At 52.8% G+C, this 20211-nt stretch overlaps 2 protein-coding genes across 7 annotated transcripts in view; one reads left to right on the top strand and one right to left on the bottom strand.

Annotated features, from left to right (window-relative positions):
* The window catches only part of PUDP (pseudouridine 5'-phosphatase), a 66535-nt gene extending 46623 nt beyond the window's left edge, over positions 1 to 19912 (bottom strand). For 3 of the 4 annotated variants that reach the window (XM_019955982.2, XM_070783771.1, XM_070783770.1), the window contains exon 1: positions 19786 to 19909. In XM_019955982.2, the coding sequence (XP_019811541.2) occupies positions 19786 to 19855 (70 nt within the window). In that variant the 5' untranslated portion in view covers positions 19856 to 19909. Of the gene's footprint in view, positions 1 to 19785 lie in introns of all 4 variants that reach the window. The other variant, XR_011565185.1, reaches the window with a different exon arrangement.
* The window catches only part of STS (steroid sulfatase), a 165416-nt gene continuing 163858 nt past the window's right edge, over positions 18654 to 20211 (top strand). Inside the window, exon 1 of one of the 3 annotated variants that reach the window (XM_019955981.2) lies at positions 18654 to 19413. Coding sequence is in view for 1 of the 3 variants with exons in the window: in XM_019955980.2 (XP_019811539.2) it covers positions 19400 to 19413 (14 nt within the window). In the remaining 2 variants the exon portion in view is untranslated. The remainder of the gene's footprint in view (positions 19414 to 20211) is intronic. The other 2 variants (XM_019955980.2, XM_019955979.2) reach the window with 2 other exon arrangements.

Genomic DNA, 20211 nt, shown 5'->3' with positions numbered 1-20211 from the left:
GGAGGCTGGAAACCGGAGATGCAGGCAAGGAAAGAGCTGGCTCCTCCTGAGGCCTCTCCGCTGGGTGTGCAGACAGCCGTCTCCTCCCGTGTCCCCCCGTGGTAGTCCCCGTGTGTGCCTCTGTGCTGCTCTTCTTTTCTTATAAGGACCAGTCCTAAGGGGTCAAAGTGTGTGTGTGAGTCGCTCAGTCATGTCTGACTCCTGCAACCCCGTGGACTGTGGCCCGCCAGGCTCCTCCGTCCATGTGATTCTCCAGGCAAGAGTACTGGAGAGGGCTGCCAGTCCCTTCTCCACCTAAGGGGTCAGGATCCAGCCTAATGCCCTTATTTTACCTACTTACCTCTTTAAAGACCTTGACTCCAAGTACAGCCCCAGTCTGAGGCCCAGGGGGTTAGGGCTTCAAAATATGAATTTTGGTGGTGCACACATCAGCCCACAACTCTGAGTTATTGATCTTCACCCACGCAGCATTTCTGTCAAAGGCAAGGTGTGCGTGTGTATGAGGCGTGCGTGCTAAGTCACCTCCATTGTGTATGACTCTTTGCGACCCCATGGACTGTGGCCCGCCAAGCTCCTCTCTCCACGGCATTCTCCAGGCAAGAATACTGCAGAGGGTTGCCATGCCCTCCTCATCAAAGGCAAGGGCAACTGATTAAAAAATATCCTTCTGTGTCTTGTTTTTTTATGGGAAGGGACTAAAGACGGACCCCAGGAAATACGAGTCAATATTCTTTTAAAGAACATCTGCTCACAAAATGGACAGTGGTTCGCACATCTCAGACTTCATTTACTTCTACCCCGGCATTTCTGCAAAGACGAACAAGCAGTCAGGCGTCCTTTCCCTTCCCAAGCAGAGCGCACCTTTTGTGGCCACAGGAGGCGGAGCTCAGTCAGCACAAGTAGAAACTCTCCTGTCCTAGTCCCCCAATCTCAGGGGCTCTGAGAGACGAGGAGACACAGGTGCCCACCCTGTTCGCAAACGCCAGGGCCTTTGAGTCTGCAACTCTGAGGACCCAGAAGTGTCCTCTAGGGACAGGCAGAGGCTCCTCAGACGCACAATTAACGCTCATTTTCTGACTCCCACAGGTATACAGCCTTACGCCCGTGTTACTCCAAGTCAGACACAGGACATGCAAGAAATCCTTCAGCCATTCACATATCGTTTTCATGGCCCTGCCCCCGGGACCTGCACGGACCTGGGAAACCTACTGAACAAATGCAGAATTCTCGTCAGGTTCAAAGATTATGGGATTTAGGTGGAAAACATTCATATATGCCAAGAAATGCAAAAATCTAATCAGCTGGGTGGAAAAACGGTTTCCATAATGAACAGGCAGGCACCTCTGGACTCCCAAAACATTCACAGGCATGTAAAAGGGGAATAAGTTTTTGCAAGTTATTTGTCATTTTGTTATATGTACTCTTTAATGGAATTTGGCATATTGGGGCAACAATGGTATAAATAAACTTTGAAGTACACACTGAGATTACTAATTTTCACCTGCCCTTTCAAGACAATATTATCAAGGGTCTTCCCTCGTCGTCCAGTGGCTAAGACTCTGTGCTCCCAAAGCAGCGGACCCAGGTTTGATCCCTGGCTGGGGAACTAAGATCCCACGGGCTTCAACTAAAGACTCCACCACATCACAACTAAGACCGCGCACAGTCAAATAATTTTCACAGAGACGACATTATTGGAACTCTACTGGAAGATTCAAGTGAACCTGATGCTCATCTGTTTTATAGATCTCATGTATTAGGCCTTAAAGTGACCACTGTCTATTCAGAAAGGCTTTGTGTGTTAATTCAGAAAAGGGAAGTACTGAACCAGGAAATAAAACGCGCTATAACGGAGCTTCACAAGCAGAAAGGTGTTTAAGTGGATTAAAAAATGTGCAAACGGTCAAACTCTATCATGGCCTCTTAACAGTGATGGTTAACATCTATCAGAGCTGTGAACCGAACTAGCTCAAGTGAAGTGTTTGGGCCTCCCTGAGGGGTACGGAGGTAAAGAATCTGCCTGCCAATGCAGGGGACGGGGTTCGAGCCCTGGTCTGGGAAGACCCCCACATGCTGAGGGCAACTGACCGAGTGCACTGCAACTACTGAAGCCTGCTCACCTAGAGGCTCTGCTCCGCAATGAGAGAAGCCCCGCGAGGAGAAGCCCTCTGACCGCAACTAGAGAAAAGCCCACGGCAGTGAAGAACCACCGGAGCAAAAATGTCAGATAAAGAACAAATTTTCAAGAAGACCTCAGATAAACAGAGGGTCACAAGCATCAGGGTGTTTATGTTGATGAAAAAAAAAACCCGTGTAAGCAGAGTCAAATATCATCCTGTCTCTTAATAGTGATGGTTAATGTCTACCAGATTTATTAACAGAATAAGCAGAAGTGTTTAAGGGACAAGTACGATTCTGAAACTTTAACAGTTGATGCTTTTAATTGGAATGTAACTGCTTTACGGTATTGTGTTAGTTTCTGCCTACAACAGTGTGAATCACCCATGTGCATACGTGTAACCCTCTCTCTAGAGCCTCCCTATCCGAACCCGTGGACTATAGTCTGTGGAAGTCTCCAGGCCAGAATACGGGAGTGGGTAGCCTTTCCCTTCTCCAGGGGATCTTCCCAGCCCAGGAATCGAACCCAGGTCTCTCGCAATTCCAGGCGGACTCTTTACCAGCTGAGCTACCAGGGAAGCCCAAGAATACTGGAGTGGGTAGCCTATCCCTTCTCCAGGGGATCTTCCCGACCCAGGAATCAAACTGGGCTTTCATGCATTCCAGGCGGATTCTTTACCAACGGAGCTACTAGGAAATACGTTAAAACCCAGTGTCCAGGAGCCAACTGGACACACAAGAAGCCTCCTCAGTAACGAGACAGCCCCGTGAGATGCCGCCCGTGTGCATGTGGGGGTGAGATGAGCCGCGGGCACTGGAGTGGAGCGCTGCTGCCCAAGGCAGAGGAATGCCCCTGGCACTCCCAGGACCGAGCTCCCCGTGATCAGGAGGAGGCAGGCAGTCGGGGGTGGACAGACAACAGCTGGGCAGGTGCGGGGCGGGTTTGCTGAACAAGAGGCTGGGCATCTAGCTTCTGCCTGTGACGCTCACACCTGAGGAAAACAAGCTCGGGTTATCCAAGAGCTGGGTGCCTGGATTATTCGAGGCCCTTCCTGAACACGCCAGTGTGCACGCCAAGGCAGGATGATGCGAGCAGAGGTCAGGAACCCGCTGGATGAGACAGCAGGGCCCGCAGGGATCCCTGGGGAATAACAAGCGTGCGTGTGCGTTGCCTCATTCTCCTGGACGGTTGCGACAGCCCCTAGGCAGGTCCTAGCCTCGCGGGCTCGGTCACCCCCACTGAGGTCACTGCCCTGTGTGGCACCCCGAGACTGTGGGGCCGGGCGACAGGCGGGAGGTGAGGTCTACGTTCCTGGGGCTGGTGCGAGGCAGAGAGCACCCTGGGTGCCCTTCCTGAGGCCTCTGCGTTCACCTTGCACTGGGGCCACGGCTGTTCCCCACCCTCGGCGCGTGCAGATTCGCACAGGGGGCCCCCCTCCTGCCACCCAGCCGGCTCCCACAGCCCTGGGCGGTGTGCTCAGTCGCTCAAGTCGTGTCTGACTCTTTGTGACCCCATGGACTGTCGCCCGTCAGGCTCCTCCATCCAAGGGATTCTCGAGGCAAGGATGCTGGCGTGGGTAGCCTTTCCCTTCTGTAGGGGATCTTCCCAACCCAGGGATGGAACCCGAGTCTCCTGCTTTGCAGGCAGATTCCTTACCAACTGAGCCACCACGGAGGCCCTCCCGTGGGCCTGCTCAGGACGAATCCAGTGTCCTGAGAGGCATGACTCGCTTCCTGCCCCCGGCTCCCAGGAAAACTGGGTTAGCTGAGCAGATTGTCCTTCCCTGAACTGGCCTCAGGACCTCTGGAAAACCGTGAGGCTCAAGAAGCGAGGCGAGGCCTTGACCGTCTCTCCCCTCGACCGCCCTGGCGAATCCCTGCTGTCACGCTGATCTTGAATGCCCTCTGAACCAAAAACCCTGTCCTCAAGCAGGCTCCCCAACTGGGCGGGTCAGCCTCAGATCACACTTCCTTCTTGGGGGGGACTGGCCCGAAATCACTCAGTGTCAGACTTTGCATCAGGCTGCTCTCAGCCTGGCTGAATGAGATGAGGGCTGCAATACAGCTCGGGCTTCTGGGGAAGAACATGCTCGTCCGGCTGCACCTGGCCGACTCGGAGATCACTTACGTGTTTGTGTCATAACCACACATGCACACGCACGCACGCACAAAGCCAGCACACGGGAGGGCAAGTCAGATGTACCGCAACAGGTAGAGTCAAGGGCTATTTTTACAGGCCCGGATGCCTTCCTCCTGCAGAGTATTCAGGGGCCCACTTCTGTGCAGACTCCTCTGAGCAGGCAAAGCAGGGGCACTTGGGGGGAAAACTCTTGCTGGGGTGGGTCCTCTTGGCAAAGCCTGCTTCACCTGTATGTGCCGGGCACCGGGCACTGTATGCCGTCTCCCCCACGTGAGCACCAACACTCACCTGCTGTCACCAGCGTGTCTGGGAGGGACACACCTGCCCCGGGCACCCGAGAGTCTAAATAGCTGCATCTCTTCTCTTGCAGAGGCAACGCCGGTCAGGCTCTGTCCCCGAGGTGAGGTCCGTGGAGCCGGGAAATGCAGGAAGATGGGCAGGAACAGGGTGCCTGGCTCCCTGCCAGGGGACCAGCTGAGGCGGGCAGTGTCCGCGGGGAAGACTCCCGGGAAACACTGTCACCCAAGGAGGGAGACGGGGGGCCCGAAGACACCAGCATGACCGTGAATCTTCAGCCAGCAGGAAGGACTTGATGTTGGGAAGAGACAGTGGAGGGTCAGAAGACAGAAAGGCCACAAGTGGCTCATGGAGAGCGTGGCAGACTGGTCTGGCCTCGGCTTGAAACCTGGGTCTTGGGGGTGGCCTCTGGGTGGAGTGCCCATGGGCACTGGGAAGTGTGGAGGGAGCTAAATGGGAGGTGAGGGTGCGCACAGGGACCCAGAGACGATAGAGCAGAAGGCTCCTCGAAGCCACGTGTCCATGAGAGATCGCAGGGAAGGGGTCCACGGCCAAGGCCAGGGCCCTGAACACGGACAGAGGAGGACAGACAGATGAGACGCGCAGGACAGAGCAGGGTAATAGAGGCTCATGAAGCCCAAAGTTCTGGAAACACAAGAGATGCCGGCCACACATGGACTCAATGGATGTGAGTCTGAGCAAACTCTGGGACATTGTGATGGACAGGGAAGCCTGTGCTGCAGTCCGTGGGCTCGCAGAGTCGGGCACAGCTGAGCGACTGAACAACAGCAAGCCAGCCGCTCGAAAGTCACTGCACCCTTCATCCTGACAAAGTTCCTGGGTTGTGGGTGGAAAGCGTGCAGGCAGGATGGAGCCTGGACAGCAGGGAAATTGTGTTTCAGTGATAATCTAGAACAAGCTGTGCTCTGGTACTAAAGCACTGGGCTTCCCTGGTGGTTCCGTGGGAAAGAATCCGCCTGCCAGTGCGGGAGACTCGGGTTCAATCCCTGGGGTGCGAAGATCCCCGGGAGAAGGGAATGGCAACCCACTGCAGGACTCTTGCCTGGAGAATCCCATGGACAGAGGAGCCTGGCAGGCTGCAGTCCATGGGGTGGCAGAGTCAGACACGACTGAGCGACTAAACAACAGAAGAATTAGAAGCAGCAGGAGAAGAGGAGCTGGTGACATTCCGAAGAAAAGGCAACCCTTCCGTCCCTTGAGGAAGGAAGGGCCAGGGCCAGCCCATGTGGGGGCATCAGTCTGAACAGGAAGACCACCTCCCTCCCAGATGGGAAGGACAGCTGATGCCTGCAGAGTGCTGCACACTCACCCCAAGACTGGGCACCTCCAGTTCAGGGCCTGACTCTCTCTCCAGCGCAACGCTCAATATGATATGATAAACGCCAAGACAGGTACCCTGCAGTGGTTATTCAGTATCACAGGTGCGGTTATACGAAGCTGTTGAGTTCACATGTGTGCCATCTGCTCACCAAGGGCGGACGTGCCTTTACCTGATCTAATAACAAACACAAATGCTATGAAGAAGGGCTGTATCGTATTCAGACAACTACATCTCTTTTGCAAAGTCACATTTAACACTGCACAAGGGCTTCCCAGGTGGTCCAGTGGAAGACAGGCCAGCATGCAATGCAGGGCACATGGGTTTGATCCCTGGCCCCGGATTCCCACATGCTGTGTAATAGCTGAGCCTGGGAGCCACAACTACTGAGCCCACCTGTCCCAGATCCCATGCTCTGCAACAAGAGAAAGCAATGTGAAGAGAAGCACAAACACCGCAACTAGAGAACAGCCCCGCCTGTCATAGCTAGAGAACATACCGCGCTTGTCACAACCAGAGAAAGTCCCACTTGTCACAATCCCCACCTGTCACAGCTAGAGAACAGCCCCCCCGTCACAGCTAGAGAACAGCCCCGCCTGTCACAGCTAGAGAACAGCCCCCGCCTGTCACAGCTAGAGAACAGTCTGCCTGTCACAGCTAGAGAAAGTCCCACTTGTCACAGTCAGAGAAGAGCCCTGCCTCTCACAGCTAGAGAACAGCCCCGCCTGTCACAGCTAGAGAACAGCCCCCACCTGTCACAGCTAGAGAACAGCCCCCACCTGTCACAGCTAGAGAATGTACCATGCTTGGCACAACCAGAAAGTCCCACTTGTCACAGTCAGAGAAGAGCCCCGCCTGTCACAGCCAGAGAATATACTGCGCTTGTCACAACTAGAGAAAGTCCCACTTGTCACTGTCAGAGAAGAGCCCCGCCTGTCACAGCTAGAGAACAGCCCTGCCTGTCACAGCTAGAGAACAGCCCCTGCCTATCACAACTAGAGAACAGCCCCCGCCTGTCACAGCTAGAGAACAGCCCCGCCTGACATAGTTAGAGAACAGCCCCTGCCTGTCACAGCTAGAGGAGAGCCCCACCTGTCACAATAAAGTACAGCTCCTGCCCGTCACAGCCAGAGAACAGCCCCTGCCTGTCAAAATAGAGAACAGGTCTGCTTGTCACAACTAGAGAATAGCCTCCGCCTGTCACAACTAGAGAATATACCATGCTTGTCACAACCAGAGAAAGTCCCACTTGTCACAGTCAGAGAAGAGCCCCGCCTGTCACAGCTAGAGAACAGCCCCCGCCTATCACAACTAGAGAACAGCCCCCGCCTGTCACAGATAGAGAACAGCCCCACCTGACACAGTTAGAGAACAGCCCCTGCCTGTCACAGCTAGAGGAGAGCCCCACCTGTCACAGCTAGAGCAGAGCCCCACCTGTCACAATAAAGTACAGCCTCTGCCCGTCACAGCCAGAGAACAGCCCCTGCCTGTCAAAATAGAGAACAGGTCTGCTTGTCACAGCTAGAGAATAGCCTCCGCCTGTCACAACTAGAGAACAGCCCCCGCCTGTCACAGCTAGAGAATATACCATGCTTGTCACAACCAGAGAAAGTCCCACTTGTCACAGAGAAGAGCCCCGCCTGTCACAGCTAGAGAACAGTCCCCGCCTATCACAACTAGAGAACAGCCCCCGCCTGTCACAGCTAGAGAACAGCTCCGCCTGTCACACTGTCACAGCTAGAGAACAGCCCCGCCTGTCACACTGTCACAGCTAGAGAACAGCCCTGCCTGTCACAGCTAGAGAACAGCCCCCGCCTATCACAACTAGAGAACAGCCCCCGCCTGTCACAGATAGAGAACAGCCCCGCCTGACACAGTTAGAGAACAGCCCCTGCATGTCACAGCTAGAGGAGACCCCCACCTGTCACAGCTAGAGCAGAGCCCCACCTGTCACAATAAAGTACAGCCTCTGCCCGTCACAGCCAGAGAACAGCCCCTGCCTGTCAAAATAGAGAACAGGTCTGCTTGTCACAGCTAGAGAACAGCCCTGCCTGTCACAGTTAGAGAACAGCCCTGCCTGTCACACTGTCACAGCTAGAGAACAGCCCTGCCTGTCACAACCAGAGAATAGCCTCCACCTGTCACAACTAGAGAACAGCCCTGCCTGTCACAACCAGAGAATAGCCTCCGCCTGTCACAACTAGAGAACAGCCCCACCTGTCACAGCTAGAGAATAGCCCCGCCTGTCACAGCTAGAGAACAGCTTCGCCTGTCACAGCCAGAGAACAGCCCCACCTGTCACATTGCCACAGCTAGAGAACAGCCCCACCTATCACACTGCCACAGCTAGAGAACAGCCCCACCTGTCACACTGCCACAGCTAGAGAACAGCCCCGCTTGTCACACTGTCACAACTAGATAATATCCCCTGCCTGTCACAGATAGAGAACAGCCCTCACAGCAATGAAGACCCAGCACAGCCAAAAATAAAATTAATTAATTTAAAAAACAACAGCAGCAATAACAACAAAAAACAGTACACTGAAGGCCTTGTGTCGGCTAGCAGGCTGTCTTGGACCTGACTTTCTTGTATCTTGACAAGCCTCTGAAGGCCCAGGAGGGTCCCGCCCTGTCTGAGACATGCCCGAGACCCCAAAGGTGGGGGCGGGCTCTGCTGCGGAAGAACGCCTGAGGACGGGGAATGGCACCAAGTTGGCAGGGAGAGCGGGTACCAGGGTGAAGTGAGGAAGCAGGCTTTCTCCAGGTGATAGCTAACATGTTCAGTGAGCACAGGTGGGCCTGAGTGGGACCCTCCATCGACCCTCGGAGTGAGACAAAGGCTAGAACACGAGGGGTCAGCTATGTGGTCTCTGTGGTGGATGCATGCGTGCTCAGTCACTCAGTCGTGTCCGACTCTCTGTGACCCCATGGACTGTAGCCTGCCACGCTCCTGTGTCCATGGCATACTCCAGGCATGGATACTGGAGTGAGTTGCCACTTCCTTCTCCAGCGGATCTTCCCAACCCAGGGATGGAACCTGCATCTATCACATCTCCTGCATTGGCAAGTGGGTTCTCTACCACCAGCGCCCCCTGGGAAGCCCAGTAAGGATGTCCCATTGTGCCTGAACCAGTGACGGTTGCCTGGCAGGCATTCCAAGTTGGCCCAAGGCCACCCACTGAGATGCTTGCTGAAACGACCCAGTAGGAAACAGCGGGCTCGGTTTTCTCTGGGTTCTCCAGGCAGCTCGATGGTTTCTCCAAACACATCTCAAATTCGACCAGAACTCCCCCTCTGCAAAGCCAGTCACCTCCGCATACCACTTTCAAAGCTAACGCATGGTCATCCAGCTGTCAGTGCCAAACTCAAAGTACATGGTGGCAAAAGACAGTTATCTCAGCTGGACTCAGAGTCGGCCTTGATTATACAGTTATCAGGCAAAAAACACACGCTGTCAGTGTAACCAAAGGAAATGCTTCTAAGATAAAAAAGGGAAATAACAGACGCAGAGAAGAAATTGGAATGTACCAGGGACCAACTGAAATCAACTGTCTGCAGCCGGAAGAAAACACCAAGTAACACCTTGCTGGCACAAAACGTTTCTTCGATAACCAAGTGATCCCCTTTTCTTAAAGCAGGAGCAGAAAGGTTTCCAAGCAATGAAACCGTGGTGAACCTGGACAGAGAACCCTGTGGACCTGTGAAAATGCAGCCACAGGGCCCTCACGCCAAGGACAGCGCTGGCCCAGCACTGCCAGAACTGCTGTTAAATCCATGTCATTCTTCACTCCAGCTCGAGCTCCAGCCTCAGGAGTGATGGATGAGAACACGCCAGGCCTGCAGTGGCAGACGTCTGCAGAGAGGCGTCGGCCCAGGGCTGCCGGGTTCCCGAGGGACACGGCTGTCACAAGGTCTGACGGGCACACCTTGTGAGCTGCAGGTATCGGTGAGTGGCTACTTCAGGAGGACATGTAGGAAGCTTCTCTCTTTTTTTTGAATGTGATCTCTTAACTAAATACCAGCTGCTGTTCAAGATTCTACCAAAAGATGGGAATAAAGATTGATACAACCAGTATGGAAAACAGTACAGAGACTCCTTAAACAGCTAGGAATAAAAACTACCGTATGACCCAGCAAGCCCAGTACTGAGCATATACCTCTGAGAAAACCGTAATTCAAAGATGCGTGGTACCTGAGTGTTCACTGCAGCACTATTTACAGCAGCTAGGACATGAAAGCCACCTACATGTCCACTGACACGTGAATGGATAAAGAAGACGTCTCACACACACACACACACACACACACACAGACATATACAATCAAATACTGCTGCTGCTGCTGCTAAGTCGCTTCAGTCGTATCCGACTTTGCGACCCCATAGACGGCAGCCCACCAGGCTCCCCCGTCCCTGGGATTCTCCAGGCAAGAACACTGGAGTGGGTTGCCATTTCCTTCTCCAATGCATGAAAGTGAAAAGTGAAAGTGAAGTTGCTCAGTTGTGTCTGACTCGTAGCGACCCCATGGACTGCAGCCCACCAGGCTCCTCCGTCCATGGGATTTTCCAGGCAGGAGCACTGGAGTGGGGTGCCATCGCCTTCTCCAACAATCAAATACTACTTAGCCATAAAAAGAAACAAAGCTGAGTCATTTGTGGTGATATGGGTGAACCGAGAGCCTGTCATACAGGGTGAAGTAAGTGAGAAAAACAAATATTCTATATTAACGTTTAACTAGGGAATCTAGAAAAACTGTACTGACAAGCCTATTTGCAGGGCAGGAATAGAGATGCGCAGCAGAGAACAGACCTGTGGAGCAGCGTGAGAGGGAGGAAGCGGGGCGAATGAAGAGAGCAGCACGGACATATATACACTATCAGGCGTAAAATAGTGGCAAGCAGCTCTACAGCGCAGGGAGCTCAGCTCAGCCCTCTGTGATGACCCGGAGGGCAGGATGGGGTGGGCAGGATGGGGTGCAAGGGAGGCTCAAGAGGGAGGGGATGTATGTATACATATCACTCAAGCTGAGGCTCCAATCCTTTGGCCACCTGATGTAAAGAGCTGACTCCTTGGAAAAGACCCTGATGCTGGGAGGGATTGGGGGCGGGAGGAGAAGGGGACGACAGACGATGAGATGGTTGGATGGTGTCACCGACTCCATGGACATGAGTTTCGGTGAACTCTGGGAGTTGGTGCTGGACAGGGAGGCCTGGCACACTGCGGTCCATGGGTTCACAAAGAGTCGGACACGACTGAGCGACTGAACTGAACTGATGGCTGATTCATACTGATGTACGGCAGAAACGAACACAACATTGTAAAGCGATTATCCTCCAAATAAACATAAATTTAAAAAAAGATTCCCCCCAAAGAAAATTTGGTGCCCAAATGTCTTCAGAGATCCCTGGGCCCAGCTCCAAGTGGGAAAAAAGACAAGGAAGGGGATGGAGGAGGAGGACAGGGAAGTACTTCTGATACTCTGACAAGCTGACCCAGGGGAGGAGACTGCCCCTCCCAAGGCTAGTTAATTCCCAGAGATGGTCAGAAGCTGTCTTTTGTATGTAAACGAGGGTGCCTTTCATATGCAAACCAACCTACCCAGAGCCCATCCTCCCAAACAGTCCTTTATGGATTTTTAAGCCACCTGCCAAAGCAGGAGACCTGAGAGACATGGGTTTGATCCCTGGGTCCGGAAGATCCCCTGGAGGAGGAAATGGCAACCCACTCCAGTATTTTTGCCCGTAGAATCCCATTGACAGAGGAGCCTGGGGTGCTACAGTCCATGGGGTAGAAGAGTCGGGCACGACTGAACCAACTGAGCACACACACACATGCAAGCTGTGATCACGGGTCCGCATCTCACGTAGCCTGGACAGGCTAGCGGGCGTCGAGCAGACTCTAGTTCACCTCTAGATCCGTTCCTGGCCTCTAGGCCTCAGGAGGTGAGTTAAGGGCCATCGACTGCCCGGCCCAGGGGCAGGAGGCAGGCCTACGGAGTTGCCTGCCAGGCCAGGGCATGGAGCAGACCGCCCTCAGCGCAGGCACAGGCCCCCGTCTGCACAGGTACTCTGTGCACAGAAGCTAAGCTACTGACCGCAGGCATCACAGCAAAGGGCGTGAGAGAGCCAGACCCTAAAGGAAAATGGGGATGGATCTGACCAACACTCAGAAGGTAACCTGAGGGCTGCTGGGATGGTCGTCCACCTCTGCAAAGACCAAAAGCGGGAGAACACTTCTTAAGCATTTCTGCTCAAGAAACAGAAATGTGAGTCTGTCACGATCATTACGTGTTCAAGAAGATTCTCCTCAGACACCCAGAAGGCCATTTTAAACCACAGAAATGTGTTCTGTAACACCAGCACTGCCCTCGCCCCCCATTTCAACACAATTCTAGGAAGCTTCTAATACCCTGTGCGTGCTACATCGCTTCAGCTGTGTCCAAGTCTTTACAAGTCTACGACAGCCCTCCAGGCTCCTCTGTCCATGGGATTCTCCAGGAGAGAATACAGGAGTGGGTTGCCATGCCCTCCTCCAGGGGATCTTCCTGACCCAGGGATCGAACTTGTGTCTCTTCTGTCTCCTGCACTGGCAGGCGTGTTCTCTACCATTAGCGCCACCTGGGAAGCCAGTATTCATGTACAGCTGATGGTGAGATCTTTATTTTTGAATGTAATGCAAACACCATGGCACCTTCTGACCTCAGGCTATGTATCCGTCACTTTTCAAACACTGCAAACACAGGTTTAAAAAGTCACTTGGGCAACTCTGTGTAATGACAGCTCTTGGCAGACGTTTCTTGGGGGCATTATTTCCCTTGCTCTTTTCCGTTACATTAAATCTCGGTCTACCCCTGAAAAATGACATGGCGTAAATGATAAATTATAGCAGCTTACAAAATGAAAGGAAGAAAAAAAAAGAAGCTGAAACAGAGAAAAGAGAATCATCATAAAGACAAAAGGGACCAAAGAATCCCCAACACACAGCTTTTTCCAAGGAGAAGGAGGAAAAAACAGATTGAGAGAAAAAACGATGACTCCTCTCCTGAGATCGTAGCTTGTTTTCGCTGCTGAGATTCCAGAGGAAAGCACACCACGGGGAGGATAAGGAAGCTAGCAGAAAGCAAGGCAAGGATGCTCTGCCCCTGCGCTGGCAGAAACCCACTGAGAATTTTAGCTGTCTTGCCAGCTGGACCAAACTCCCGTCGACCTGCAGAATTCTGCAATTTTGATCTCACCCTCTCCCCAGTTATTCTAGAAACAGGAGCCGCTGTGGTGGATACGAACTGCTAATGGCAGGCACACACTGAAGGCTGACGAGGTTTGGGACTGTTAGGAAGCACAGCTTAACAGGCCTGAGTTTCCCCACCTTGGTCCCCTCTAGAGTCCTTTCTTATTCCTGATGGATTTTCTCGGACAAGCAACACGGTCTGTTGGTACCTTCACCTGCCCCTTGGTTGCTCAGTCGTGTCGGACTCTTGGTGACCCCATGGACTGTAGCCACCAGGCTCCTCTGTCCCTGGGATTATCCAGGGAAAAATACTGGAATGGGTTGCCATGCCCTTCTCCGAGGGATCTTCCAGACCCAGGGATCGAACCCACGTCTCCTGCATTGCAGGCATATTCTTGACCTTCGGAGCCCTCAGGGAAGTAACCTACGAAAGTGCTAAAGCCATCTAAGGAGACTCTGTTTGTCATCAGCTGTGTGGAGGTTCTGGGGTCTAGACAATCTGGCATAGGGGAGTGAACAAAAGGACGACGGGTGACAGGGGACTCTGACCCCGTGTGGGCACAGCTGTGAGCTGCTGAGCTCCAGAGAGGCCCTGCCTTCACCCAGAGGCACCCAGAAGGAGAACCGGGCCCTCCCACACCATCTCAAGGGCCATTACTGGGCAGGGACAAAGCTGCTGATGCTACTGCTAAGTCACTTCAGTCGAGTCCGACTCTGTGCGACCCCATAGACCACAGCCCACTAGGCTCCTCTGTCCCCGGGATTCTCCAGGCAAGAATACTGGAGTGGGTTGCCATTTCCTGCTCCAAGGCATGAAAGTGAAAAGTGAAAGTGAAGTCGCTCAGTCGTGCCCGACTCCTAGCGACCCCATGGACTGCAGCCCACCAGGCTCTTCCGTCCATGGGATTTTCCAGGCAAGAGTACTGGAGTGGAGTGCCATTGCCTTCTCCTGGGACAAAGCTATGGGAGAGCAAACAGGTACACAACAGGCCATCCGCTCCTCTCCGTGACGGTGAATTAGAAGCCAGGTGTCACCCCTTAAAATCCGGCCATCTTGGGACTCTACTGGTGGCCCAGTGGTTAAGAGCGGTATTTCCCATGGGGGTGTGCAGGTTCAGTCCCTGCTTGGGAATCTAGGATCCCACATGTGGTGCTCAGTTTTGACCAGCTCTTTGTGCCCCCATGGACCATAGCCCGCAAGGCTCCTCTGTCCAAGGGATTCCCCAGATATTGGAGCGGGTTGCCATTTCCTCTTCCAGCGTCTTCTACATCTCCTCTACTGGCAGGCAGGTTCTTTACCACTGAGCCAAGGATCTCACATGTTGTGGGATTAAAAATAAACAAATAAAAAATCCTGCAATATCTGCATGTTTATGGAGACATGGTCAGTTATAATCAACACTGCAAATAATCATACTTTCCCTGACCCATCTATCACAATATTATTTTTCTGATTTTTTTTTAAGAATTTGAAAATAAGTTATTTTCCTAAGGCTGACTTTTTAAGGATTATAATTACTGCATCAGACTCCTAGAAAGCACATTATATGTATATCACATCTTACACATCCGCAGAATTCCTAATTCTCAATATGTTTAACATCCACCCTCCACCTGGACCTGTTATCAAGGGCAATCATCAATGAATTGCTTCCTAAAACCCTGCACCTGGGTCATCCAACAAGGGAGGCCCTGGCCAAACGTGGCCAGTGAAGCCTGGAAACCTGGCTAATTTGTGTGGAGATGCGTTCTGAGTGTCCAATACACACAGACTTCAAAGGCTAGGTAAAAAAATGAAGGTGAACCATCTCAATGATTTTTTTTAATTGATTATGTGTTGAGTAACAATATTTTGGATGTGTTAGGACAGAAAAAGTTTCCATTCAAGCTCATTTCCTCTGTGTCTGTTTCCTTTTTTAACTTTGCTCTCTTACATAGTCCTACACCCTGTTTATTTAACTTATATGCAGAGTACATCGTGAGAAACGCTGGACTGGAAGAAACACAAACTGGAATCAAGATTGCCGGGAGAAATATCAATAACCTCAGATATGAAGATGACACCACCCTTATGGCAGAAAATGAAGAGGAACTCAAAAGCCTCTTGATGAAGGTGAAAGTGGAGAGTGAAAAAGTTGGCTTAAAGCTCAACATTCAGAAAACGAAGATCATGGCATCCGGTCCCATCACTTCATGAGAAATAGATGGGGAAACAGTGGAACAGTGTCAGACTTTATTTTTCTGGGCTCCAAAATCACTGCAGATGGTGACTGCAGCCACGAAATTAAAAGACGCTTACTCCTTGGAAGGAAAGTTATGACCAACCTAGATAGCATATTCAAAAGCAGAGACATTACTTTGCCAACAAAGGTCCGTCTAGTCAAGGCTATGGTTTTTCCTGTGGTCATGTATGGATGTGAGAGTTGGACTGTGAAGAAGGCTGAGTGCCGAAGAATTGATGCTTTTGAACTGTGGTGTTGGAGAAGACTCTTGAGAGTCCCTTGGACTGCAAGGAGATCCAACCAGTCCATTCTGAAGGACATCAGCCCTGGGATTTCTTTGCAAGGAATGATGGTAAAGCTGAAACTCCAGTACTTTGGCCACCTTGTGCAAAGAGTTGACTCATTGGAAAAGACTCTGATGCTGGGAGGGACTGTGGGCAAGAGGAGAAGGGGACGACAGAGGATGAGATGGCTGGATGGCATCACTGACTCGATGGACGTGAGTCTGAGTGATCTCCGGGAGTTGGTGATGGACAGGGAGGCCTGGAGTGCTGCGATTCATGGGGTCGCAAAGAGTCGGACACGACTGAACGACTGATCTGATCTGATCTGACGCCTATGAGATTGCAGGACTCTGGACCACCAACTTTCCCCTCTCTTAAAGAGAGCCTCTTGTGCTCCTCAAGTCATTAAACAACTTCAGTTATTTAAGCAACAAGAAAATCCTTCCTGTTCAGGAGCTGAGTGTTTAATACTTGTATCTTCTTCCTTCAAAATCTTATCCTTGATCATAAATAATCTCAGTCCCCTCTGTCTCTGGGTCTAAATAGCATCTGAGGGCCAAAATTACTACCTAGCTCACAGATAATTGTTACCTGTGTCAACAAAAATCAAATTCCAAAGATTGAAAAGACAACAGCAGCAAACACTTCAAAAGCACTAGAAAGTAACCCTGGTGTTCTTGTCAGCATTCCTGCAACAATCTCCAGACTTCCTCATTGTCCACAAGCTTCGCCCTTCTCTAAGAATTCCTCACCCAACTCACTGTTTTCTGATCCACTTCTTGGAAAATTCAAGTACTGGGGCTAACACAAACAAACAGAACTTCCTGGGAAAATGCATTTGGAATTCTGAAAAGCGGGCAGACCAAAAAAGAACTTATTATTAACTGATGACGCACTGTTATGCAAACAACAGACAAACTGAAGTCAGGCCCTTGAAAATTAGAACAGGTATGTGCTTCGTTGGTCAGTCGTGTCCGACTCTGCAACCCCATGGACTGCAGCCCACCAGGCTCCTCTGTCCATGGGGATTCTCCAGACAAGAATACTGGAGTGGGTTGCTATGCCCTCTTCTAAGGGACCTTCCCAACTCAGGGATCGAACACAGGTCCCCCACATTGCAAACAGATTCTTTACTGATTGGGCCACTAGGGAAGCCCTGCTGCTGCTGCTAAGTCACTTCAGTCCTGTCCGATTCTGTGGGACCCCACAGACGGCAGCCCACCAGGCTCCCCCGTCCCTGGGATTCTCCAGGCAAGAACACTGGAGTGGGTTGCCATTTCCTTCTCCAATGCGTGAAAGTGAAGTCACTCAGTCGTGTCCGACCCTCATCGAACCCATGGACTGCAGCTTTCCAGGCTCCTCCATCCATGGGATTTTCCAGGCAAGAGTACTGAAATGGGGTGCCCTAGAACAGGTATAATCAAGCAGATTAAAGGAAGTAAAATATTGCATTCTGGAAACTGGTGTTTTATTCCAGACGTTTTGTAAAAAGTAACAGAATAACCAAAGGCGCATTTCTGAGAAAGTTCTGCAAGGCCTTACCACCTCCAGGAAGAGTCAGGGCAGGATGACGTAAAAGGGAGGGAAAGAGTTGGGTCTTATGTTCCCAAAGGCCACTAATCTTTGCTTCTCTGACTTGTTCAGAGGATTGGGTAACACAACTGCCAGTCCAATGCTTGACAAACCACTCAACTTGCCTTAACTAGTGAAGTGGAGACTGACTGATAACTGAAAGTTGCTCAGTCGTGTCTGAGTCTTTGCGAACCCAGGGACTATACAGTCCACGGGATTCTCCAGGCCAGAATACTGGAGTGGATAGCCTTTCCCTTCTCCAGGGGATCTTCCCAATCCAGGGATTGAACCCAGGTCCCCCACACTGCAGGCAGATTCTTTACCAGCTGAGCCACCAGGGAAGCCCCTGGTTGATAACCCCTGCAATTACCACCACAGAAGTCACATTCATGGCTCCAGGGAACACGTATGTGTGTCTTGACTGGGGATGAAGCACCAAGCTCATTTACAAGTTTAATAAATTTAACTTTAATGAGACACCTCAGTCTGCATTAAAATTCATGAGACTCCCAAAACATGTTCTCTAGACCTTTCATTAGAGGGTAAAGCATTTATTTGACAATTTACCTTGACCACCTGGGCAGGAAAACCCATGTCCACAAACTATACTTATGAATCCCAGAGGCCTTTTTGAAATTGAGTCACATCAGGTTTAGTGGCCACATACACTATTCCATCCAGTCAGTGACCTCGACAGGAACTTATTTTTCTCCCTTAGGAATTCACTGGTTTACAGTTCTGTGCTATGCTATGTGCTAAGTTGCTTAGTCACATCTGACTGTTTGCAACCCCACGGGCTGTAGTCCGCCAGGCTCCTCTCTCCATGGGATTGCTCAGGGTGGGTATGCCATACGTTCCTCCAGGGGATCTTCCCCACCCAGGGATCCAACCCACATCTCATGAGTCTCCTGCACTGCAGGCGGATTCTTTATTGCTGAGCCACCTGGGAAGCCCTGGGTCCGTGAAAAGAAATAAGAGACTGGTTTTTGTGTGCCTTTAAAAAAACAGCCCCATTATTGAACCGAGTTACATGATCAGAGGGGCAAGGTCACACTCACTCTCATTAAGCTGAGCGCAGCACTTTTATTTAGAACTAGATTGATCTGTAACCATTTCTCAGCTCTGTTCCTTATTAGCTGTGTGACCTTGGGCAAGTCACTTTATCTCTCTGAGCTGTGCAAGCTTTTCCTTTCAGTTAGTCAACATAAATATTTTCTCCCACATTGCAGGATTTTACGAGAGGAAGCATTAAAGTACATGAAAGTCTTACCTGGTGGTTCAGACGCTAAAGAATCTGCTTGCAATGCAGGAGACTGGGGTGCGACCCCTGGACAGGGAAGATTCCCCTGGAGAAGGAAATGGCAACCCACTCCAGTGTTCTTGCCTGGAGAAGCTCCATAGACACAGGGAGCCTGGCAGGCTACAGTCCATGGAGTTGCAGAGTCGGAGACGGCTGAATGACTACCACACACACATTAAAAGTACACACACCTCCACCAAATCAGTAGTCTACATAAAGTATGCACACATTTTTACAGTTCTGTGAAACATTCTGGAGACTGAGGTCAGGAACACGCAGGCCCTAACGTCGTGTAACACTTGGCACCGTTATGGAAAAAATGGCCCAAGCCGTAGGCTGCACTCAGGGCAGTTAGCAGGCTCTTGAGTTATAAAAAGTGAGTGCTTTCTATGAATCCTGCTTGAATTCCGTTTCGGTTGGTGGAGGTCACACCTACCACCAAGCCACTGCAGGACAAGTTCGGAGGGGGTGCGCGGGATTGCTAAACCACTCCAAACCCTGGGCGCTGTATGCATCTCCAACTTTCCGACACTTGGGTTAAATAAGTGCAGATTCTGATTGGGCAGCGGCGGGGTGGGGACCCGGGCACCGCACTGCAAAGAGGCTGCCCGCTCGGATGTCCGTGCTGGGAGTCCCTCGGCCCAGCCGGACCTCTGAGCAGGGCTCCATCACTACCATCACCTCCTCCTCAGCACAAGACACTGGGGGTCAGGAGCGTTTGCAGTGGCCGTGGCGCGGTCCCTTGCACTGCGGAGAGCGTTTCAGCAGCAACCCCGCTTGCATGGCACTCCCGCCTTCCGGCTAGGTCACCCCCAAACGCTTGCAGACGTCGGCAGAGGCCCCCGCGCCCGCCCCCCACACCCCCAAATCGGCGGATGGAGGACCATGTCCTGCCTGTAAGATGCTACCAACCAGGTGCGTGCACCTCAGAGGGCAGAGCCCCGGCAGGGCCCCGGGGAGCTCGGGGCGCAGACAGGGCAACTGAGGCTGGGTGGCTGCGCGCAGCGCTCGCGGCCTCTGGGGTGCGGGGTGGGGGACCTCACCAAGAAACTCCACAGCCAGCGCGGTGGTCCCTGAGCGCGCCGGCCCCCCAAGCGCGGCGCGGCCGCCGGAAGTGCCCGGGAGCCGTCTACGCTGCAGCCCCGGGCGGGCGACCCGCCTGAGGTGACCGAGGGGTCTCCTCACACCGCTCCGTCGTGGCCCCCCGACCCCGGCGCTGAGGGCCTGCGTTTCCCGTCCCGCCAATCCCCAGACAGCTCTGGCGGGAGGCGGCCGCAGGCTACCCACCCAGAAGGAGGCCGTCCATGTCAAAAAGCAGGTGGGTGACGGGACGCGGAAGGGGTACGGGCGCCGCCATTTCTCTGCCGACTCGCGGGGTGGGCGGGGGGAGAGGGAGGGCGGGGAGGAGGCGCCGGCAGGCGCGCTCCCGGCCTGCCCCGCGCGTCCCGAGCCGTTCTGCGCACGCGCGGCCCCCGGGCAGCCTCCTCGCGCCCGTGCCCCCATCCTCCCGCCACGGGCTGCTCCCGCACGTACGCGCGCTCTGGCCTGGCGCGCGCGCATCCCGAGCCCTTCTGCGCACGCGCGGTCCCGAGCCTCCTCCTCCTCCTCCTCCTCCTCCTCCTCCTCCTCCTCCTCTCGCCCGCGCCCCCGAAGCTGCTCCCGCGCACGCGCGCTGCGGCCAGCCCCTTGCGCCGGCAGCCGCTCTGCGCACGC

The sequence above is a fragment of the Bos indicus genome, chromosome X (assembly GCF_029378745.1).
Source record: "Bos indicus isolate NIAB-ARS_2022 breed Sahiwal x Tharparkar chromosome X, NIAB-ARS_B.indTharparkar_mat_pri_1.0, whole genome shotgun sequence".
Lineage (NCBI taxonomy): Eukaryota > Metazoa > Chordata > Mammalia > Artiodactyla > Bovidae > Bos > Bos indicus.
This window is presented reverse-complemented; position numbering and strand designations above follow the sequence as displayed.